Source organism: Chiloscyllium plagiosum, chromosome 2 (genome assembly GCF_004010195.1).
Source record: "Chiloscyllium plagiosum isolate BGI_BamShark_2017 chromosome 2, ASM401019v2, whole genome shotgun sequence".
NCBI classification, from domain to species: domain Eukaryota; kingdom Metazoa; phylum Chordata; class Chondrichthyes; order Orectolobiformes; family Hemiscylliidae; genus Chiloscyllium; species Chiloscyllium plagiosum.
The window spans coordinates 60,797,715-60,823,033 of record NC_057711.1 but is presented as its reverse complement, the minus strand read 5'-3'; the positions used below and the strand labels follow the sequence as shown (position 1 = coordinate 60,823,033).

General features: G+C 40.7%; 1 protein-coding gene across 5 annotated transcripts in view; it reads left to right on the top strand.

Annotated features, from left to right (window-relative positions):
* Positions 1-25,319, top strand: part of tmem232 (transmembrane protein 232) — a 139,549-nt gene that overhangs the window by 81,558 nt on the left and 32,672 nt on the right. For all 5 annotated transcript variants that reach the window (XM_043710462.1, XM_043710482.1, XM_043710446.1 and 2 more), the window contains 2 exons: positions 8,296-8,422; positions 12,128-12,302. In XM_043710462.1, coding sequence (XP_043566397.1) covers positions 8,296-8,422; positions 12,128-12,302 — 302 coding nt within the window. The remainder of the gene's footprint in view (positions 1-8,295; positions 8,423-12,127; positions 12,303-25,319) is intronic.

Genomic DNA, 25,319 nt, shown 5'->3' with positions numbered 1-25,319 from the left:
AGGTATTCAGAATCCTCCAGCACACCTTCTTAAATTTTTGACGGGTGCGCATTCTAGATTGATTGCGCTTGGAACGTGCCGTACTATTATAGGAGGAGACTTTAATCGCCTCATGGATCCCACAGTGGCTAGGGTGCCCAGGGGTTCCCAGGGCACCGCCCCACAATCTAAACAATTGGTGGACTTATGTATGGAGTTGGAATTGATGGATGTATGGAGATGCCTTCACCTGGCAGGTAGGGATTTTACTTTTTTTCCAATCCGCACAAATGTTACAAAAGGATTGATTTGCTTCTTGGTCCATCGGCTTTTTTGGATTCGGTGTTATTCTGTAAAATTGGGAACATAGCCATTTCTGATCATGCAGCAGTGTATTTGGAGGTTAAGGCCAGGGACAATGGGGTAACTTTGTGTCATTGGCGCATTGGGGTCCCTTTCTGCTTAAGAATAGTAAATTTATTGAATACTTTTCATGGAAGTTTAAAGTGTTTTTGGATATCAACTCGGACACAGTCAGTAACCCATCTGTGCTCTGGGAGACTGCCAAGGCCTATGCAAGGGGTATAATCATCTCTTATTCAGCTAGTTGGAAACAACAGTGGGGAAAGCAGCAATGTCTGCTCAAGACCTGGCTGAAGGTAGCCGAGATCACAGACTTTGATTGGCCATCTGTGATTAAATTACAGCGAATTACAACTCTCCAGGCTGCTCTGAATTCCACGCTTACTCAAACAGCGAGGAGAGAGAGAGATTCTTTTTGCGAATCAAAGGATATTTGAGTATGGGTGTAGGCCAGGTAAATACCTGGCATATTTGGCTAGGAAAAAGAGCACCCCCACCTCCCCAATCTATCACGCCTATTTGTGGATCCAAAAAGATTAATATGGCTTTTAGGAAATTTTACTCCAAGCTGTATCAGCCGGAGGGCTGTGAGGATCATTTGGTGAAAATGGAATCCTTCTTTAAGAACCTGGACCTTCCAGATGAGACTTCAGAGCAGGCTTCCCTTGACAGTGCAGGAGACACAGGAGGCGGTAAGGCATCTCCAAAGTGGTAAGACACTGGGCCCAGATGGCCTTTCGAGTGAGTTTTATAAGGAATTGATGAATATGTTTACTGGGCCAATGCTGGACATGTACAATTATTTGTACAGTCAGGACTGCCTCCTGCCCTGTTTGAGAGAAGCTAATATTTCTCTCATCTTCAAGAGGGGGAAGGCTGTGGAGGTCTGTGTTTTATACAGGCCTATCTTGCTGCTAAACTTGGGGATAATATCCGATCTCAAATGTGAAATCTGATTCTCTTTCAGGTGGTCCCAGGGAGGTTTTCTGTATTTAGGCATTTTCATTACTCCCACCTTTGACCAGTTATATAAGGCTAACTTGCTCAATAAGATTAGGCAGGATCTTCAGCGTTGGGAGGTTCTTCCAATATCTTGGTTAGGCCGAATATCTCTTATTAAAATGAACATTCTTCCTCGCTTATTATATCCCATGTGAATGCTCCCTCTGATGTTGCATGGGCAAATGTTGCGGATACTCAATGGTTGGCTTGGTTCTTTTATTTGGCATCACAGGTGGCCTCGCATTAAGCTTGCCAAATTGCAGCTTCCCCAGGGAATGTGGGGGGTAGACTTTCCAGATATTGAGGTATCAAATAAACCCTCTTCTATCCTTTGTGCATGATTGGACGTGTGAGGACCTGAGGTCATTTCGAGAATATCGAGGTCTCCCTGGCGAAGTGCCCCCATTAATCTGTTATGCATGGATAAGATGAGGATAGTCATGGAACCCAATTGTCATCAGTATGGTTAAAGCCTGGAGAGCAATGCGACAAAGTGAAGGCAGTTTATCTGAAACCTCCTTTCTCACTCCTATAGTAGGAATGCCAGGATTTTGGCCAGGGTTGATGGACTCTGGTTTTAAGTTATGGGATCCAGGGGAATCTCTTGCCTGGGAGATTTATTTGAGGAAGAGGTCATGATGTCCTTCGATCAGTTGAGTCGCAAATACGAATTGCCCAGTAAGGACTTCTTTCATTTCTTTCAGGTTCGGGACTTTATTCAGAAAAAGCCTACAGTTCGATTGATCCTTATAGGTTTGACGTAGAGAGGAGAATGCTTCAGACTACAGGCAGTTTCCCGGTTAGCACCCTTTACCATTTACCGGGAGGTGGCGCCTTGAAAGATATTGAGCGGCTCCGTGGGGTCTGGGAGCAAGAGTTGGGAGCGGAGATTTCATCAGAGATATGGGAGGACATTTGGGAGAACATGAGAAAGATTTTGATCTGCAACAGAGTGCATGCTATGCAGCTGAAGGTCCTTCACAGGGTTTATCTGGCCCCAGAGTAGCTTGCGAAATTCAAAAAGGGACCATCTCCATTGAGCCCTAAATGCAATATAGGTATAGGCACGTTTACCTATTGTTTGTGGTCATGCAAAGCTTTTCAAGCTTTTCAAGTATTGAGGCACCAATAGCAAGTGTCATGGAGGGGGTCCTGAGGACTGAGGTCAAGGTAGATCCACTGCATCTTCTCCTGGGCCTGTCAAATTTGCCTTCCTTAGGTGAGCATGGGAAAAAGCTGTTTAATATTTTTACATATTGTGTAAGGAAGAACATTTTGATGACTTGGGTCTCGGAAAGCCTTCTGGGCCTGCCGGAATGGTATACATTAGTTATGGAACACATCCCTGGATGTCCGTACAAGTATGGTGCACCAGAAAAGTAAACTTTTCTACAAGACGTGGTGGCCCTTTCTGAACCATCTAGAAACAGATCTCTCAGCCATATTAACTAGGGCTTTTGTTTCGCCATGAGACCTGGGTCTGATGAGCCGGGTGCCCTGAGAGGAAGAATCCCAAATAAATACTGGTATGCTAACTGATGCTCCTAGTGATAAGGAGCTTTGGGAGGGTTGCTCTAAGTGGGGTAATTTAATTTAAATTAATTTAGTTTGTTCAAGTACTAATTGAATAATATGGGTAGCTTTTTTATTATTTGTTTTGTAGAGTAGAGTAGTAGTTAGTTTATTGTAATTGTTTTTATACTCTCAGATTGTTATATTTTTTGTAATTTTATAGTTCTGTAAAGAATAAAAATCTTTTCAATAAACAAAAAGAAAGGTGGTAAGGAAAAGCTAGGGAACTATAGACCGGTGAGCCTGACCTCGGTGGTGGGCAAGTTGTTGAAGGGGATTCTGAGGGACAGGATGTATATGTATTTGGAAAGGCAAGGACTGATTAGAGATAGTCAACATGGCTTTGTGCGTGGGAAATAGTGTCTCACTAACTTGATTGAGTTTTTTGAAGAAGTGACCAAGAAGATGAAGGCAGAGGGGTGGGTATCATCTATATGGACTTCAGTAAGGCATTCGACAAGTTCAACATGGTAGACTGATTAGCCAGGTTAGATCTCATGGAATACAGGAAGAACTAGCCATTTGGATACAGAACTGGCTCGAAGGTAGAAGACTGAGGATGGTGATAGTGGGTTGCTTTTCAAACTGGAGGCCTGTGACCACCAGTGTGCCACAAGGATCATTTCTGGGCCTACTGCTTTTTGTCATTTATATAAATTCTTTGGGTATGAACATAGGAGGTTTGCAGATGAAACCAAAATTGGTGGAATAATTGCCAGTGAACAAGGTTATGTCAGAGTATAATGGTACCTTGATCAGTTGGTGGAGTTGGAGATGGAGTTTAATTTAGATAAATATGAGGTATTGCATTTTGGAAAGGCAAGTCATGGCAGGGTTCATTTTATTTAATGGTAAGGTCCTTGGGAGTGTTTCTGAACAAAGAGACTTTGGGGTGCCGGTTCATAGCTCCTTAAAAGTGGAGCCACAGGTGAACAGAGTAGTACAGAAAGCATTTGATACACTTGCCTTCATTGTTCAGGGCATTGATTGAGTATAGGATTTGGGAGGACATGTTGCGGCTGTACAGGACATTGATTAGGCTACTTTTAGGATACTACATTCAATTCTGGTCTCCCTCCTATAGGAAAGATGTTGTGAAACTTGAAAGGGTTCAGAAAAGATTTACAAGGATGTTCCCGGTGTTGGAGGGTTTCAAGTACAGGGAGAGATTGAATAGGCTGTGGCAATTTTCCTTGAAGTGTTGGATACTGAGGGATGACCTTATAGAGGTTTATAAAATCATGAGAGGCTTAGACACCCAGGGTTGTGGAGTCCAAAACTAAAGGGCATAGGTTTAAGATGTGGAGGTGCTGGTGTTGGATTGGGATGGACAAAGTCGGAAGTCACATGACAACACGACAGTTGAATGTCCACCTCAACTGACGAAGTAGCAGTGCACCGAAAGCTTGTGATTTTGAATAAATCTGTTGGACTATGACCTGGTGTTGCATGACTTCTGACAGGATTACAATGAGAGGGAAAAAGATCTAAAAGGAGCCTAAGAAGTAACTTTTTTACTCAGAGAGTGGTGTGTGTATGGAATGAGCTGCCAGAGGAAGTGGTGGAGACTGATACAATTATAACATTTAAATTGCATCTGTATGGGTACATGAATAGGAAGGATTTAGAGGAATATAGGCCAAATGCTGGTAAATGGGACTAGGTTAACTTAGAATATTTGGTCTGCCTGTATGAGTTGGACCAAAGGCCCTCTGACTCTAAGTTTAGTTCATTAATATCTATCAAAGGGTACAGTCCTCATATGGACCCCTCGGCAATATCACCTATATTCTTTCATCCTGCTCCCTAAGAACATGCTCACCATTATCCTATGCCTTTTATCCCTGAGTCAAACTTGCATCCAGCCTGCCACAACTCATTCCCACAGCTATCAATGTGTATCATTTTAAATTTGTGACTCCAGGATAGCCCACATGAAAATCTGCACCATCAATGGAACTGTGAATACTATACAGAATCTTTAGTAGTCAGATGATAATATGTAAAATAATGCATATCACTGGTCGAATAAGATGGTACAGCTATTAAAAAAAATTAAAGGGAAAGCCACACAAATAATAGGTGACAGTTGTGTGTTTTCAAAGGCATTCATTCATCTATTGACTCTGGTTGGTAGATTGAGGAGGATAAGTTATAGCGAAAGCTAACACTGTCTTTGGTTAATGGTTATGTATGAACTTATAAGTAAGGATCATAGAAAGTAGGACTTGAGAGCAGAATTTCTGAATAGTTCACTTCTGTTTCCATCACCTCAAATACTGAGGTTAACTTTAGTGTCCTGCTATAGCAATAGCTGAGATCAGCTAATTTAAAGCATTGATCCAATGGCTTTCTTAGTCGAGATAGCCTAGTGTCACAGCAGAGGGGATCTGTTTAGCTGCTTTGACATTGAAGGCTATAACCTCAAAAGATAAATATTTTGTTTTTGCATACAGTTGTTTTACACAACATAGTTCTGTATATGATCATAGAATAGAATCATAGAATCCCTGCACTGTGGAAAGAGGCCGTTCATCCCATTAGATCCACACCGACCTCCAAAGAGCAACCCATCCAGACCCACCCGAGCCTCGTAACTCCACAATTAGCAGGGTCAATCCACCTTACCTGCACATCTTTGTGGGATGAAATCAGAGCACCCAGCAGAAACCCAGGCAAACAGAGGAAATGTGCAAACTTCACATAGACAGTCACCCAAGGCTGGAATCAAACCCAGGTCCCTGCCGCTGAAGCAGCAGTGCTAATGTCTGATCTCATATAAAGGTTCAGATTTAATATAAAGAAAAAAGTATTTGTTTAAGCAATAGCAGCAGAGATTTATAGCATTAACGCAAGTGACTTTAGAACAAAACAACTTGAGGGCTTTGTCTGTTGGCAAACAGCATTTCAAGAAAAAATCAAAATGATATCACAGGAAGAGGTGTATGGTTAGTGTACCCATGTAAGTTTTTTTAATAATTGAGATTTAGTAAGGTTTACAACAGTAGTAAGGTAGTAATAAAATTGACCGATTATGTAATAATTAACACATAATAAAAGATAGCAGGATATGTTACACTATATGGGGGCTGATGATTGCCACTTCCAGTGTGGCAGTTGCATCTATAGATTGTGTCTGCTGTTTGAGCAATTTCAGCTCAGAGTCATGAAACTGGAACAGAACTACAGACTCTGTTGCATCAGGGAGGTTCCAGAAGGCAGTCACTCCGTTGGAATTGGATAATTAGATTTGACACAAAAGTAGATATGGGAGGGTTACACTGTGGGTGAGGCAGATATGGGGTTTGAGAAACAAGTGGAGGAGTCTCAGCCCTTACAGTTGTTCAACACGTTCAAGATTCCTGCTGTATGTATGGATGACAACAGGAACTGCAAGGCAGATGAGTGAACTCTGTGGCACATTCAGTTAGACGATTGTACTCTAGTTTCTCACACACACATAATGCACTATTTCTCTGAAGGGCCTCTAACCTACTTCTCTTCTCATTTATCCTAGCACTCTGGAACAACGTTCACTCACATCATATATTCAAATCTGTACTATTGTCGCTCCTAATTGGCTTACCGCGGTCCTGGAACACAGGTCACAACCCCTTTTCTCACCGGTAACCAAACCAAAGGGATAAATGTCCCTACCTTTTCTCTGCTGCAGCTGGTTCGTTTGCCAGTGAGGTACGGTCTCCAGACACGCACCTCAATTCAAAGGGTTAGCCATCTTGGTGGGACCTCCAAAAATTGTTGAGGAAAAGCATTCAGTCAGATGATAGTATTCTAGTTTCTCTCACACACAGTGCCTTTATTACTTGCAATGCAAGGGACTCAACCTTAAAGGGACAACAGTCACCTTTGGCTGGAGAGTCTGTCTTTCAACAGTTATAATCGTATTTTATACACAAATCCACATCAATCATGTATCTGTTCCTTCTTATTAACCAATTACATATTGATTGTCAAGCTTTGGTAGTATAATCGACTTATCACATTAAGCATGGAGTATGTGGCACATTGCACTAGATCATTTACCTCAAACTTTGCAACACCAGTTGAATGTGATTCCTGTTTTCTTGCTGAATTGGGACGTACTCCAGTTAGCGAGCTTAGCTTGTGTACGTGCTTAGCTAGGAGAAAGTAAGGACTGCAGATGCTGGAGATTTGAGTCAAGAGCGTGATGCTGGAAAAGCACAGCAGGTCAGGCAGCATCCGAGGAGCAGGAGAATTGATATTTTGAGCATAAGCCCTTCATCAGGAATGAGGCCTCATTCCTGATGAAGGGCTTATGTCCGAAATGTCGATTCTCCTGCTCCTCGGATGCTGCCTGACCTGCTGTGCTTTTCCAGCATCACACTCTCATCTATCTGCTAGGCTCCATGTTTCTTTGCTTGAGTGGAATCAGGTCTGATTAACCGTACCTGGCCTATGTGTCTAGCTGCACTTTTACTGTCCCTAGTCTCAAATAGCTTAGGTGACCTACTTTTATGTTCTGGCTCTGTTTTTGAATCCTTCTACAAGCCATTCAAGTGAGAATGTAAGTAGAGGTGCAGTCTAATTGGGGAAAGACTCTGCTCTGCTATTGAAAGCATTCCAGAAAGTTGTGCTGCCTGCTCAGGGCCAGAAAGGAACTTGTAGTTACAGACAGAGGATTCACTTGTTCAAATGGGTATCAACAAAATAGGAGTACGGAAGAGGTTCTGCTTAGATAAACATGAAGGAAGAATTTAAAAACAATTACCATCTAACAAATCCCAGGACCAAGTGACTTGAATCCTAGTAACTTGTACTGTGAACAGTTCTGTGAACAGCTCTTGTATCACGTGTTGGTTCTAATTACAGTTCTGGTCATCCTGCTATGGGAAGGACAATATTAAATTGGAGAGGGTTCAGAACATATTTACCAGATTATTGCTGGGACTGGAGGGTTTGAGCTATAAGGAGAGGTTGGATAGTCTGGGACTTTTTTCACTGGAGCATAGGAGATTGAGGGGTGACCTTATAAAAGTTTATATCATGAGGGGCATTGGTAAGGTGAATAGTAAAAGTCTTTTCCCTACGGTAGGGGAGTTCAATGCTAGAATGCATATTTTTAAGGTAAGAGGAGAAAGATTTAAAAGAGACCTGAGGGAAATGTTTTCAAAAAGAGGGTGGTTCGTGTGTGGAATGTACTGCCAAAGGAAGTCATAGGTGCAGATACAGTTAAAACATTTAAAAGACATTGGATAGGTACGTGAATAGGAAAATTTAGGGGGATATGGGCAAATGCAGGCAAGTGAGACTTGTTTAATTTGGGAAACTTGGATGGCATGGACTAGTTGAACTGATAAGGCTGTTTCCATTATGTATGACTATTTTTTTAATCTTCAGGATTGATTCTGCACTTGGTTTGTTGCTCTTGGGTGAAGCTGCCAAAATGAACATGGCTTGTTTGAAGGTCTTGACAGAGCTGGGCACAACTCTTGTATCACGTGTTGGTTCTAATAACATAAAACAGGTAAAGATAAAGCTATATGGTGTTCAATGCAAAATATTATGGATTATCTTTCTCAGAATTAATTTGCTTTTGATTTAATGTGTGTGAACAGTTATTTTACCTAACCTTTCTTCTATGTAAGTTACAAGGAGTACAACAGATTTTCAATGTAATTACAGGCAGAGGAAGGCAGAAGAGTGACAGTGGAAATAAACAAATGAAAATCTTTCTGGATAGATTTATGGGGGATGATGGAGATTCCACATCTCCCTTTGAAAGCCATTTCCATGAGGAGTCTCCTTATATTGGCACTTCTCATAACCTGGGGACATTGGAAGTGATCTGATATGCAGATTGGCTAAATAGTTTTATTTTGTGCTCTGTCAGTCTATGATTCTACAATACATTTAAGAGAAATTGGAATTTATTTTTGAATGATCCTTGATGATTGAAGATGATTACCTGAGGACAAGGGGCTCAATAATACATTTTGTAATCCAGCCAGTTTTTGTAATTACTTTCACTTATTGTGAGAAACCAGCTTATGCCATTTTAACAAAGGATAGAGGATATTAACTCTGGTATAGCCCTCATTTCCAATCCATTACATCAAATGAACTTAGATTTCATCACTCTTAGTGGGGAATTGGTTTTGAAAGTAATTGTGGAGGCATTAGTGGTGATTTTGCAGGAATCATTGGAGTCAGGGAGGGTCCTGGAGGATTGGAAAATGGCTAATGTAATACCCCTGTTTAAAAAAAGGGAGTGGGGCAGAAGACAGGAAACTGTAGGCCGGTTAGTCTGACCTTGGTCATTTGTAAGATTTTAGAGTCCATAATTAAGCATGAAATTGCGGAGTACTTGGAAGTGCATGTTAAAATAGTCAGCACGACTTCATCAAAGGGATGTCTTTGATTACAATTCTGCTAGACTTCTTTGAGAAGGTAATAGGTATATTAGACAAAGGAGAACCAGATGTATTTCAATTTTTAGAAGCCTTTGACAAGGTGCCGCATAGGTGGCTGCTAATTAAGATAAGAGATCATGGTGTTAGGAGCAAGGTACTGGCATGGATAGAGGATTGGCTGACTCACAGAAGCTAGGGATTATGGATAAAAGGGTCTTGTTTCAGGAAGATAGCCGGTGGAGTTCCACAGAGATCAGTTTTGGGATAAGAACTATTAATGTTATTCATTAACGATCTAGACAAAGGAACTGAGGACAATGTTGCTAAGTTGGAGATCACTAAAGATAAGTGGATAGACAGGTAGTGTTGAAGTGTTGGGAAGGCTGCAGAAGGACCTGGAAAGGCTAGGAGATTGGGCAATGAACAAGTGGTTGGAATGCAATGTGGAAAAGTATAAGATTATGCACTTTGGGAGGAAGAATAGAGATGTAGATTTAGATGTTTCTAAATAATGAAAGTCTTTGGAAATGTGAAGCACAAAGGGACTTAGGAGTCTCACTTCAGGATTTGTTAAGATTAACATGCAGGCTCAACTGGAGTTAGGAAGGTGAATACAATGTTAGAATTCTTTTTGAGAGGCCTAGAATATAAGAGCAGGGATGTACTGCTGAGGCTGTATAATGCTGTGGTCAGACTGTGTTTGGAATATTGTGAGCAGTTTTGGGCCCTATATCTATGGGAAGGATGTGTTGGTATTGAAGTATTCCAAAGGAGGTTTACAAATGATCCTGCACTTGAAAGGCTTGTCATATGAGAAGCAGTTGTGGTTTCTGGGTCTGTATTAGATGGAGTTAGAAGGATGAGGAGGGAATCTGATTGAAATTAACAGAATTCTGAGAGACCTGGTTATAGTGGACGTGGAGAACATGTTTCCACTAGTAGGAGAGACTAAGATCAGAGGGCACAGCCTCAGAGAGGCTGTGGAGGCTAAGTCATTGAGTATTTAAGACAGAAGATTATTGATTGATAAGGGGATCAAAGATTGCAGGGAGAAGGCAGGAGAATGGTGCCTCAATGATTGACTCAATGGCCGACTGATCTAAATCTTGTCCTATATGTTATGGTTCACTGTACTTGGATGCAGACCCTACTACTTTTGAAACCTCCTGGCATCACTCACTTTTCAAAAAAATCCATAATTCTTCTTCCTTGCCATCCATCAATCCATTTCTAACCTCCCTTTGCCCTCCAAAGTCCTTGAATGAGTATTCGCCTTTCAAATCTGTGCCCATTTTTCATGTAGCTCCATGTTTGAATGCATCCAATCTACCTTTTGCCAAAGTACTGAAATAGCATTTATCAGAGTCACAGATGACATCCTATGTAGCTGTGGTTGTGGTAAGCTGTCCCTCTTAATTCTTCTTGACTTGTCTGCAACCTTTAAAATAGTTAACCACACATACTCCTCCAGCGCTTGTCTTCTGCTGGGTGGTCCTGCACTCATTCTATTTTATTTTTACCTGGCTAGTTATGACTAGAAAATCACCTAAAATGGCTTCTCTTCCGGCCCCTGTATTGTTATCATTAAAGACTTTTGAAGATCTTGGCCCTACCTATGTCTCATATGCATGTTGTCCACTTTAGCAACATCATATAAAAACGTAATACCACATTCCACATGTGAACTGATGACATGCAGTTCTATCTCACCATGATCCCTTTAACACCTTTAATGTCTCTACTTTGTTACACTGCTTCTGTGACATCATGTGCGAATTGCCTTCAATTCAATATTGGGAAGTTTAATACCGTTGTCTTCAGTCACCACCTCAAATCTCGTTCACTAGCATCAACTTCATTCCTCTTCCTGTCTAAAGCTTAACCACGATGTTTAGTCTTAGTGTTGAATTTGACTTTGTGATAAGGGTCCAATCATATATCACTACATCACCAAGACTGTCCAGTTCAATCTATATAGCATTGCTTTATGCCATCCCTGCTGCAGCATATCTGTTCCTAAAGCTCTTATCATTGACTTTGTATTGTCTTCATTGCAAATAGCGTTGACCATTCTACAGTTATCCTTGCTGGTTTGCCATCAAAATTACATGTTCATTAAAATTTTGTTCCCCATCCTAAATCACAAACTCCTGTTTCTGCGTCACCTCAATATTTGCTGATCTAAATTATATCATGGTTGAACCCATGCAATTTTAAAATTTAAATCCTCCATAACCTTGGCTGTACATATGCTACTAACTTCCTCCTGCCATACAAATCTGTGTGAATTTTGCATATTGCTGTAATCCCTTGCACATCACTGATTTTAATCAGCCATCCTAATATTTCTTTATGTTATGTTATGTCAAATTTTGTTTGAGAACTACTCCTGTGAAGGACTTTGTAATGTTTTACAATGTCAAAGGCAATGTATATGTTGTTGTCGTATAATAGCTTTTCTTTAAAAACTGCTTTCCTGGAGTAACTTATTTTAAATTGTTGAGGGCCTATGTGAGGCAGAGAGTTTTGCAGAATGGAATGCATTACTTCCGGCTGAAGCATGTATTTTAGAACAAATAGGTTCTAACGCACTAATTGTACTCTGCACCCAGTGTCTTTTCTATATAGCTTTGGACGATGTAATGTGTAAGGAAGAGGTGGTATTTTTTGGCAGCATTGTGTTATTGTTAAAGCAATAGAATTGCAAAAATCCATGCTGTTACCATTGCAAACTTAAAAACATGAAACCAATGTGTAACCAGTCAATTTAATTCTCAGAAAATGTGAGCACAGAAGATTGTGATGATTATTCTTTGCAGCTAATTCATCTCTATTGCTGTATACTTGGAGACATTTGTCTGTATGGAAGTACCTCAGAAATTCAAAAGGCTGCTCTAAACGGATATGGAAATTCATCAAAGTCACCCAATAGGACGAATGCACCCGGATTGCTCCAACTTCTTCAGGTCCAGCCAGCAACAGCACCAGGAGATGGTGAGTGCCAGGATAAAATGCTAATTACATTATTAAGATACAGATTTGATAATAAAGCACCAGACTAATTAACAATAGTGTTACAACTAGTGATTATATTACATTCCTGAAGAAGGGCCTATGCCCGAAACGTCGATTCTCCTGTTCCCTAGATGCTGCCTGACCTGCTGCGCTTTTCCAGCAACACATTTCCATCTCTGATCTCCAGCATCTGCAGACCTCACTTTCTCCTCATATTACATTACTATACCTACCTACTGATTAAAAACTTTACCTCTGTATTCAGTTTCTATATGTATGATATAGCTTACAGTTGTCATGTTTTCTTGCTTTTTGATAGAATTTTATTATAGAATCAAATTTAATGTGCAAGCTTAAACTATGCAAATTTTGTGGTCAGTTGTAAGTGAATTATGCCTATAATTCATTGTGTTTACAGTTGCCCACAGATTTCTTTTAGACTTTTGAGAGAGAAATTTTGTATTTTGAGTTCTGAAACTACACGGAAGTCTTTGCAAGGGATTGTGTGACAAATGTAGATAGCACAAACAACAATTTTTTTTTCACTCATATGTGGGACAGAGCTGTTACTAGTTAGGTCAGCATTTATTGCCTGTCCCTAATTGCTTGCCCTTGGAAAGTTGGTGGTGAATGATTGCCTTGAACCACTATGGTCCTTTTGGTGTAGGTACACCCACAGTGCCTTTAGAAATGGAGTTCCAGGATTTTAACCTTGAAGGAATATTGATACATTTCTAAGTCAGGATGGTGAATGACTTGGAAGGAAACTTGCAGAAGATGTTGCTCCTGTGTATTTCCTGGCCTTGTCCTTCTAGGCAGCAGTTGTCATGGATTTAGAAGGAGCTTTCCTGAATTTCTGCAGTGCATCTTGTGGCTGGTACACCCTGCTGGTATGGAGTATCAGTGGTGAAGAGAGTTGATGTTTGTGGATGTGGTGCAATTAATTGGGCTGTTTTGTCCTCGATGATGTCAAACTTTTTAAAAAGTGCTGTTGAAGGTGTACTTATCCAGGCAGTTGGGGAGTGTTCCATCATGGTCCCGACTGCTTTGTAGATGGTTAACAGACTTTGGGGAGTCAGGAAGTAAACTACTTGCTACAGTATTCCTAGTCTCTAAGATGCACTTGTACCAGAGTAATTATATATCTCATCCAGTTCAGTTTCTTTTTCATAATAATGTCCAGGATGTTGATAATGGAAGATACAACAATGGTGATGCAGTTGAATAGGAGAAAGTGAGGACTGCAGATGCTGGAGATCAGAGCTTATCGGTGCGCCAAACTACCATCGCGCCTCCCTTGTCTGCCAGTTTGATGGTGAGGTTGGGGTTGGGGCGGAGTTGATGGTGAGGTTGGGGTTGGAGCGGAGTTTGATGGTGAGGTTGGGGTTGGAGCGAAGTTGATGGTGAGGTTGGGGTTGGAGCGGAGTTGATGGTGAGGTTGGGGTTGGAGCGGAGTTGAAGGTGAGGTTGGGATCTGATCTGATGCAGTTGAATGCCAAGGGGCAATGGAAATGCTCATTTCTCAGTACTTGGGTGACATCAGTGGTATTTACAATTTATCAGCTCAACCCTTGATGTTGCCCAGGTCTTGCTGAATATGAGCATGGGCTGTCTCAGTACATTAGGATTTGTGAATTGTGTTGAACATTATGTAATCATCAGCGAACATGCCCACTTCTAACATAATGATGAAGTGAAGGTCATCTACCTTTGTGCAAAATATGACTCCTTTCTCCTGATTCCCATGGACTCCATTTTTGCCAGGTTTCCTTGCTGGTACAATTAGTCAAATGTGGTCTTGATGTCAAGGACTGTGGCTCTCACCTTCCCTCTGGAGTTCAGCTGTTTTGTCTATGTTTGACCCAAGATTGTAATGGCATCAAGAGCTGAATGGCTCTGACTGAACCCAAACTGAGCATGTGTGAGCAGGTAATTGCTCATAAGTGCTACTTGATAGCACTGTTATGACATCTTCCATCATATACTGATGATCAAAAGTGGACTGATATGGTAGTATTTGGCTGTTTGGATTTGGGCAATGTTCCACATTGTCAGGTAGATGCGAGTTTTGTTGCTATACTGGAACAGCTTGGCTAGAGGCAAGTCAACTGGAGCACAAATCTTCAGTACTATTTCCAGAATATTGTCAGGATCCATAGCTTTTGCAGTTTCCAGTGCCTTCAAATATTTCTTGATGTAATGTGGAGTGTATTAAATTGGCTGAAATCTGGCGCCTGTGATGCTGGGGACCTTTGGAGTAAGATTCACAAAGCCATTCTGGCTGAATATTGTATTTTCTCAAAATGTTGATTCCCTTATCATTGAGGATGGGGATATTTGTGGAGCATCCTCCTCTAGTGAGTTGTATAATTGTCTACCTTCATTCATGACTGTATGTTGCAGGATTGTAGTGTTAGGTTCTTTTCCCGAGGTTTCGCACATGAGATGCAATCTGCACACACCAACTTCGGCAAACAGTTAAAGTTTATTAAAGCTTGTACAAGCTAGGTGACCCCTTTGGCCCCCCTCGCAGGCATGCGAGGTTGGGTTAAAGTGAGGCCCTGAACAAAGAAAACACATCCCCTTTATACAGATCAATTGGTCATGCTCACAGATACTCTGGCCACTCCCCCATAGTCACATGCCACTCAAGACAACTCCCAGCCTCACAGTCACATGTTACCCCAGGTACAATGGTAGGATGAGATCACCCTCGGAGATAATGCAGATGTAAATGCCCTAATCCTGGGGAATCGTTATGCAGATGATTTCCTGACTCAGTGATTCCCCAAGACAATGCAGGTACGATATACCTAGTTTCAGGGGATGGCCAGAAAACATTTCTGGATGGAAGAGATTGAATGATTGTTTAACTTGACAATAGCATGGAGAATAATAGCAAATGACTGTCTAAATGAAGTGTGAATTACAATGGATGGTCGTCCACATTCCTGCATGCTATCAGTGAGACAGAATGTCACCTCCACCCATTTCCAGAATGTTCAGCTTTGCAGTCTAACTCTTTAATATTACATTAATGTAGTTTTGTCATAGAGAGGTACAGCATGAAAACAGACCCCTCGGTCCAACTTGTCCGTGCCGACCAGATATCCTAAACTAATCTAGTCCCATTTGCGAGCACTTGGCCCATATCCCTCCAAATCCTTCCTATTCATATAACCATCCAGATGCCTTTTAATGTTGTAATTCTACCAGCCTCCACCACTTCTTCGGGCAGCTCATTCCATACACCCGCCACCCTTTGCGGTGAAAAAGTTGTCTCTGAGGGTCCCTGTTAAATCTTTCCTGTCTCACCCTAAACCTATGCGTTCAGTTCTGGACTCCCCCACCCCGGGGAAAATACTTCGTCTATTTACCCTATCCATGCCCCTCATGATTTTATAAACCTCTATAAGGTCACCCCTCAGCCTCTGAGACTCCAGGGTAAACAGCCCCAGCCTATTCAGCCTCGTCCTATAACTCAAACCCTCCAACCCTAGCAACATCCTTGTAAATCTTTTCTAAATCCTTTCAAGTTTCACAACAACCTTCCGATAGGAGGGAAACCAGAATTGCACACAGTATTCCAAAAGTGGGCAAAAGTGAGGATTGCAGATGCTGGAAACCAGAGTTTAGATCAGAGTGGTGCTGGAAAAGCACAGCAGGTCAGGCAGGATCCGAGGATCAGGAGAATCAATGTTTTCGGCAAAAGCCCTTCATCAGGAGAAGGACCTCACCATTCCAAAAGTGGCCTAATCAAAGTCCTGTATAGTCACAACACAACCTCCCAATTCAAATTCTATGCACTGACCAATAAAGGGAAGCATACCAAATGCCTTCTTCACTATCCTATTGACCTGCGACTCAACTTGCAAGGAACTATGAACCTGCACCTCAACATCTCTTTGTTCAGCCACAGTCCAAGGTCACTTTGCTCAGCAACACTCCCTAGGACCTTACCATTCAATGTATACGTCTGCTAAGATTTGCTTTCCCAAAATGCAGCGCCTCATGTTTATCTAAATTAAACTCCATCTGCCACCTTGGCCCATTGGCCCATCTGATCAAGATCCCATTTTACTCTGAGGTAACCTTCCTGGCTGTCCACTACACCTCCAATTTTTATGTCATCTGGAAACTTACTAACTATACCTCTTATGTTCGCATCCAAATCATTTATATAAACGATGAAAAGCAGTGGACCCAGCGCTGATCCTTGTAGTCATAGACCTACAGTCTGAAAGGCACCCTCCATCACCACCCTTTGTCTTCTACCTTTGAGCCAGTTCCGTATCCAAATGGTTAGTTATCCCTGTATTCTATGTGATCTAACCTTGCTAACCAGTCTACCATGAGGAACCTTGTCGAACTCCTTACTGAAGTCCACATAGATCATGTCCACCACTCTGCCTCATCAATCCACTTCATTACTTCTTCAAAAAACTCAATCAAGTTAGTGAGACATGATTTCCGGCACACAAAGCCATGTTGACTATCCCTAATCAGTCCATGCCTATCCAAATACATGCATAATCGGTCCCTCAGGATCTCTTCCAATGACTTGCCCACCATCAATGTCAGACTCACCAGTCCCTGGCTTTTCTTTACCACCTTTCTTAGCACCATGTTAGCCAACCCCCAGTCTTTCAGCACCTCACCTGTGACTATACAAGTACCTCAGCAAGGCAGACTCACCAGTCCCTGGCTTTTCTTTACCACCTTTCTTAAATAGTGGCACCATGTTAGCCAACCTCCAGTCTTTCAGCACCTCACCTGTGACTATACAAGTACCTCAGCAAGGAGCCCAGCAATTACTTCCCTAGCCTTCTATAGAGTCCTACAGTACACCTGATCAGGTCCTGGGGATTTATCCATCTTATGCATTCAAGTCTAGGTTAAACGAGTGGCAAAAACTTGGCAAATGGAATATAATGTGAGAAAATGTTATACACTTTCGCAGGCATAATAGAGGAGATGAATATTATTAAATGGAATAAATCTGCAGCACAGAGGGATTTAGGAGTCCACATCTATGCATCTCAAAAAAATAACTAGCATCTAATTTCAGCAAGTAATAGGAAAGGCAAATAGGATGTTGGTCTTTTTTTCAAAGGGAATGAAAAAACATGGATTTCTTGCTAAAACTATATAAAGCACTAGTTAGACAACGGCTTGCATACTGTGAAGTTTTGTTTCCACTTTATCTACAGAAACATATACTGCATTTGAAGTAGTCAAGAGAAAGTTCACAAGGTTGATCTCAGCAATAGAAAGATTTACTGATGAGGAGAGGTTCATTAGGTTGGGCCTGTACTCATTGGAGTTTAGAAGAATGAGAAGCTACCTTATTGAAGCATACAAGATTGTTACAGGACTTGACAGGGTAGCTGCTGAGAGGTGGTTTCTACTTGTGGGACGGTATAGATGGTGTTATCTCCGAGCAGGAGGCCAACCATTTAATAGAGAAATGAGAAGGAATTCCTTCTTTAAGAGGGCAGTGAATCTTTATCACAGAAGGCCGCAGTATATTAATAGCTCAGATAGGCAGAATTTTAATCAGTACAGGAATTAAGGGGTATGGGGAGAAAGACAATAAAGTAGTGTTAATGATTGTCAGATCAGTCGTCTCATTGAATGATGGAGCTGACCCAGTGGGCAAGTGGCCTACATTTGCTCCTTTAGTTTTATTGATTGAGTTTGCAGTTATTGGGCAAGATAACCTAATATTTTATTTGGTATAAATAACAATGGTAAGAGTTCATGGAATCCAAGGAAATTTGGCAAATTAGATCCACAATTGGCTGAGTGGCAGGAGCAGAAGGTGACGATTGAGGCATGTTTTTCCAACTGAAGTCTATGTCCAGTGAAATCCCATAGGTGTCAGTGTTGGGGCTCTTCCAGTTTAAGGTTTATATAAATTATCTAGACTTGAATGTAGGAGGGTTGATCAGTAAATTCACAGATGATACAAAAATTGACATGTTTAACTATGACTTTGTATCTGCTAAGCAGGTATTGATGAAAATTTCATAAGCAAAGACATTGGCCAGACAAAAAAAAAACCTAAAGAACTGTGGATGCAGGAAGTTAGCAACAAAGCAGACATTTCTGGAAAAAGCACAGCAGGTCTGGCAGCATCTGTGGAGAGAAAGCAGAGTTAATGTTTCAGGTCGAGTAACCTTTCTTCTGAACCCAGACACTCTTTCTCGGTCTGCGCATAGTATACTCTCATTTGTTTTCAGGCCTTTGACACAATTGCAACTAGTTGTCCTTGTTGCATTGGTATTGTACCTTTCTCACTGGTGACACACTACAGGGTAGCTTCATCATTTACAATATTATATTTTAGCATGCGGACTACTGTCACTAGTTGCTTATTTTTAATGAATGCTACTTCTTTTAGTGTGTCCCAATATCACTGCATATCCTTGACAGGTATCCTCAAACCAAAACCTATTTGCATCCTATTTCCACCTCACAAGGCCATAAGAGTCCTTTGAGCCTGCTCAGCCATTAAATGAGATCATGGCTCATCTGATAACCCTCAACTCTACTTTCTGCTTTCCTCCCCGTAATCCTTGATTCCCTTACTGATTAAAATCTATCTATATAGTCTCAAACACACTTAATGACACAGCTTCAACAGTCCTCTGTAGTCAAGAATTCCACAGATTCACTCTCCTCTGAGAGAAGAAATTCCTCCTCATCTCAGTCTTAAATGTGTGACCCTTATCATTGGATTATGGCTTCTGGTCTTAAACTGTCTCACAAAAGTAATAAACTTTCCAAATCTAACCTGTCAAGTCTCCTAAGAATCTTTCAATGCTTCAGTAAAGTCTCCCCTGATTCTTCTAAACTCCAGTGACTACAGGCCCAGGCAGAGGTGGGTATTGCAGATGCTGGAGATTACAGTCAAGATTAGAGTGGTGCTGGAAAAGCACAGCAGGTCAGGCAGCATCCGAGGAGCAGGAAAATTGATGTTTTAGGCAAAAGCCCTTCATCAGGGCCTGACTACAGGCCCAACCCACTCAGCTTCTCCTCTTAAAATAGTCCCTCCATATGTGGTATCAGTCTCATGAACCTTTTGTGGATTGCTGCCTATGTTATTATATTTTTCCTTAGATAAGGGGACCAAAACTGTTCACAGTATTCCAGCTGTGGTCTGACTATTTGTATAATTTTAGTGAAAACCCCCCACTTTTATATTCAATTCCCGTTGAAATAAAGGTTAACATTCCTTTGCATTCTATATTACCATCTGAATTGGATGTTAACTTTTTGTGATTCATGGATGAGGACTCTCAAATCCTCTGTTCTATAGTTTTCTGTATTATTTCTCCATTTAAATAGTCTTCAGCTCCTTTATTCTTTCTGCCAAAGTGCACAACCTCACATTTTCCCATGTTATATTTCATTTGCCAAGTTTTTTAGAATTAGAATCCCTACAGTGTGGAAACAGGCTCTTCAGTCCTACAAGTCCACACTAACCCTCCGAATAATAACTCACCCAGACCCATTACCCTATTCCTCCATATTTATCCCTAACTAATGCAGCTAACCTGCACATCCTGAACACTATGGGCAATTTATCATGGCTAATTCACCTAACCTGCACATCTTTGGATTGTGGGAGGAAACCAGAGCACCCGGAAGAAACCCACGCAGACACGGGGAGAATGTACAAACTCCACACAGTCGCCCGAGGTTGGGTCCCTGGCACTGTGAGGCAGCAGTGCTAACCACTGAGCCACCGTGTCACCCTGTTTAATTTTTGCTCACTTGTTTAATCTGTCATCATCACCTCATACCTTCCCACTTATTTTTGTGTCATTCACAAGCTTGACTATAATGCATTCACTTTCCTCATCATTAAATAAATATTGCAAATAATTATGGCCCCAACACTGACCCCTGTGGCTCTCCACTAGTTATAGATTGCCATCCTGAAAAGGCCCCTTTTATTCCAAATCTCTGTATTCTATTAGTTAGCCAATTCTATATTATCAAGTAGCCTAATATGTGGTAACTTATCCAACACCTTCTGAAAATCCAAATATATTACATCTAGTACGTCTCCTTTATCAATCCTGCTTGTTTCCTCCTCAAGGAAGTCTCATCTTCAAACTTTTCAGTTCTTATATCTTGCACTTTCTTTTCTCAACATACCTCTCCACTTCTTTTTGCCTTTCAAATATTCAAGGTCTCTAACAACCCTGGTATCTGAAGAAGATCAAGAAGACAATGATAATGAACACACAATATTACTTGATTTCGCGCTTATTGCCAACAACTCCGATACTGACAATGCATATACCTTAAAGAATGATATAGGGTTAGTATCTGTGCATGCTGAAACATTGGGCACAAATATACTGTATTCAGACATGGGGACAAGGGCAGTGTAGGAACAAACTCACCAGTGTGGAGATAATATATAAATTCAGCTGCAGAATACTCGATGAGAGCTACACTGGGCATCAGAAAGCCTATCCTCATGTCAAAAACCATGGAGAAATGCAGCACAAATTCAGTTCAGGGCTTTACACAGTGTTTGGAGCCCATACTTTCCAGCATAAAACTGATTTCCAATTCAAAAAACAGTTTTGTGGAACTAACTTTAAGGAAGCTTTTGATGGTCAATATTTCTGCTTCTATAGTAACACAAGCAACTCACATCAAAATCTGAATGATGCAGTGCAATGGTGCTGGCATGTATCAGGCAGTTGCGATCATGCACGTTAATACCAATGCACAAATAGGTTTTCAAGGTGTCATAGCTATATAAATCTGTTCTCTAACTCTGGACATACTGAGCATGAACATCTCAGGATGACAGCAAAGATAGATGTTCCACTTTGCACTTCTGGACGATGCAAATTCAGCTTGTTTCAAAAGCGTCAGTTTTGCCTTTTGCACATGTGCTGGCTTCTCCCATCATTAAGGATGAAGATATTTGTGGAGCCTCCTCATCCTCCTCTGAGTTGTTTAATTGTATGCCACCATTCATGACTTTATATGGCAGATCTGCTCCATTGGTTTTGGATTACTCAGCTCAAACTATTGCTCACTAATTTTGCTGCATGCTATGCAGGTAGTTTGGCTTTATCACTTCACAAGGTTAACACCTTATATTTATGTATATCCCTGGTGCTGCTCCTGCCATGCCCTCCTGCACTCCTCATTGAAGCAGGCTTGACAGTAATAGTAAAGTGAGGAATATGCCAAACCATGACGTTACAGATAGTTGTTGAATATAATTCTGTTGCTGATGGTCCAAAGCACCTTATTGATGCCAAGTCTTGAATTGCTGATTAATTTCTGCTCCCCTTTCTCTTCTTCTTCTTGCATCTTATCCTCTTTATCCTCTTTTCTATATCCTCCCATCCTCCTCTGTCTTCTAGCAAATAGCCCTGCTCTGAACTGCCTCTTTATATAGAATTATTTGGGAGATACAAGGTAAATTATGATAGAAAATTAGTGCAAAATATATAAAAAAGTTATCAAAAGCTTCTATATGTATAAATACAGGAAGGGATTAACTGACGTGAATGTTGGTCCATTGGAAAATGAAACTGGAAAGTTAATAGTGAGGAACATAGAAATCACAGAGACACTAAGTCAATATTTTCCCTTAGTTTTCATGGTGGAGGACACTAATACCATCCCAACAGTAATAGGGAATGCAAAGATTATAGAAAGAGAGAAAGTACTGAGCAAACTATTAGGATTGAAGGCAATCAAATCCCTAAGTCCTCATGACTACATCTTAGGGTCTTAAAGGAAATGGCAGAAGCGATAGTTGATCCATTGGGTATAAAATTTCAAAATTCCCTGGATGTGGGAATGTTTACAGAGGATTGGAAAAATGCTAAGATAATACCCTTAATTAAAAAAAAATGGATGGAGGTAGAAATTAGGAATCTATAGACCAGTTAGATTAATGTGTATCGTTGGGAAATTGTTAGAATCCATTATTAAAGGAGTAATAACAGGACATTTGGAAAGTTAAAACACAATCGATCACAGTCAGCATAGTTTTATAAAGGGTAAATCATATTTGACAAATATTTCAGAGTTCTTTGAAGATAAGGCCTTCCGTAAGATGTTCAGCAAGGTTCTGAATGGTAGACTGGTTAACAAGATTGGATCACATGGAATACAGGGAGAAGTAGCCTTTTGGATATAAAATTGGTGAAATGGTAGGAGGCAGAGGGTGATTATGCAGGGTTGCATTTTGGACTGGAGGTCTGTTACCTGATGCTATATATCTATATGACTTTATCGTTCTATGTGACAAGCAAAGTGGATAATGGGGATCCTATTGTTGTAGTAGTTTTGCACTTCCAGATGCATTTGATAAAGTGACACACAAAAGGATAATGCACAAGGTAAGATCACAAGGGAACTGGGGAATATATTAGCTTGGAAGAAGGATTGGCTAACCAACAGAATGCAGAGACTTGGAATAAATGAGTCTTTTTCTGGGTGGCAAGCTGTAACGAGTAGAGTGCCACAGTGTTCAGTCCTTGATCCCCAACTATTTATAGCTGAAAATGTGTTGCTGGAAAAGCGCAGCAGGTCAGGCAGCATCCAAGGAACAGGAGAATCGACATTTCGGGCATAAGCCCTTCTTCAGGAATCCTCACTTTCTCCCCAACTATTTATAATCTATATTCATGACCTGAATGTAAAGATAGAAGATACTATAGCCAAATTTTTCAGATGACACTAAAACAGTTGTAATGAAGAAGTAAGAAATTTACAAATGCATATGCATAGGTTTGATGAAGTCGCCAAAATTTCAACATACATAAGTATGGGATTATAGAATAGAAAGGATGAACAGAAAGGCAACTTACTACCTAAGTGGAGAGAAACATCAGAGTGCTTCTGTGCAGAGAATCTGGGTGTTCTCCTGCATGAATCACAGAAAACTCATATGCAAGTACAGCAGAAAATAAGGAAGGCAAATGTAATTTTGGCTAAAGAGACAGAGTATAGAAGTAGGGAAGTGTTGCTGCAAATGCACTAGGTATCTGTGAGACTGTGCCTAGAATTTTGTGAACAGTTTTGGTTCTCTTATTTGAGAAGGGATATAGTTGTATTGGAGGCAGTTTACAGAAAGTTCACTAGATTGATTCCAGAGACGAGGACACTTGTTATCACATAGACTGCTATTACATGCAATACATTATTAGCCAATAACAGTCCCCATAAATAGCTATTCACTCTCGTAACCAGATCATTATCCACTCCTTTGTCCAACTATTCTCTCTTATAAAAATTGAAAGATCGTGAAGAAATATTAAAAGATGTTCTTCTCTCTCTTTGGGCTCTACCCCCACCTATCATTTACTCGTTACCCCCTTCCCCTCATCGTATCTTCTGCATATAAACAACATTTTCCTAGCCACCATCATTTCTGAGGAAGAGTCACTCGACCCAAAACCTTAACTCTGATTTTTCTCTGCAGATGTTGCCAGACCTTCAAAACTTTGCCAGCAATTATTGTTCCAGAGATGAGGGGTTTGTCTTGTAAGAAGAGATTGAGTAGATTAGGCCTATACTCTATAGTGTATAGAAGAATGAGAGGAAATCTAATTAAGATATATAAGATGCTAAAGGTGATTGACAAAGTAGATATAGAGAAGACGTTTACTCATATAGAGCAATCTAGAATGAGAGGACATAGTTTTAGGATAAGAGATGGCAGATTTAAAACAGGGATGAGGAGAAATTATTTCTCTCAAAGAGTCATAAATCTGTGGAATTCACTACCTCAGAGAGAATATTGGTTCACTGAATAAATTTAAGAGGAGATATTCAGATTTTTATTTAGTAATGGGTTGAAGGGTTATTGAGAGTAGGCAAGAAAGTAGAATTGAGGTTGTGGTGATATCAGCCATGATTGTATTGAATGGCAGAGCAGGCTTGAGTGGCTGAACTTCTTACTTCTGCTCCTGGTTCTTTTATTCTTATATCACACAGAAACAGGCCATTCAGCCCAACCAATGTTGGTAAAACAAAGAACTGTGGCTGGTGGAGATCTGAAATAAAAACAGAAATTGCTGCAAAACTCAATAGGTCTAGCAGTGTATGTGGGAAGAATGCAGAGTTAATGTTTTGAGTTCAGTGATTTTTCATCAAAACTCACCAGACTAGAAATGTTAACTCTGCTTTTTTTCCCCACAGATGCTGCCATACCTGCTGAGATTCACCAGAAAATGTTGGTCTTTTTATTCCTGCATCTGTTGGTTTTCATGTTCTACTTGAATATCCACCCTCTTGGCCTCTTCTGAATCTATCAGCACAAGCATTCTTTTTTCCTTCCCCCCTCATGTTCTGTCGACCTTCCCCTTAAAGATACTTATACTATCCATTTTAACAGCTTCCTGTGGTAGAGAATTCCATGTTCTCACCATTCTTGGATACAGAAATTCCTTCTTTGATTTTTGATGATGTCTCTGCTGAATAACACCACCCCCCCACCCACCCACTGATCTGGCATCATTTGGATATTGCTTCTGCTCATTCTCCCAGTCATATCTTATTCCAAGGGGAAGGTCTAGTCACACCCCAGAAGCAGCAGGTTTATGCAAGTCTTGTGATTAGTAAAACGTATTTCAACAACTGACACATCATCCGCTGTATACTTTTCAAGTTTGAAAATACCATGGGAAACACCAAAATATCCAGAATTTAACCATAGCCTAAAACAAAAGTAAGCAACTAACCTGTAATCATTGATGATGCTTTTGAATAATACTGATGAGTGTGTAGTGGGTTGTGGTAGTAGGATTGGAGTCCAGATAAGTTTTTGCTTCTTCGTCCTCAAGACAAATTTTACTTTAAAGGGCCATTATTGGTCCATTGCCATTTGTTTTGCGAAATTGTTTTTCTTTCATTCAAAATCAGTTTTTTTTTTCATTTCTAAAATGGGTGTGACACAGCAATAATTGTCCATTCCTTTGTGTGTGCAAAATACTCCATTGATTT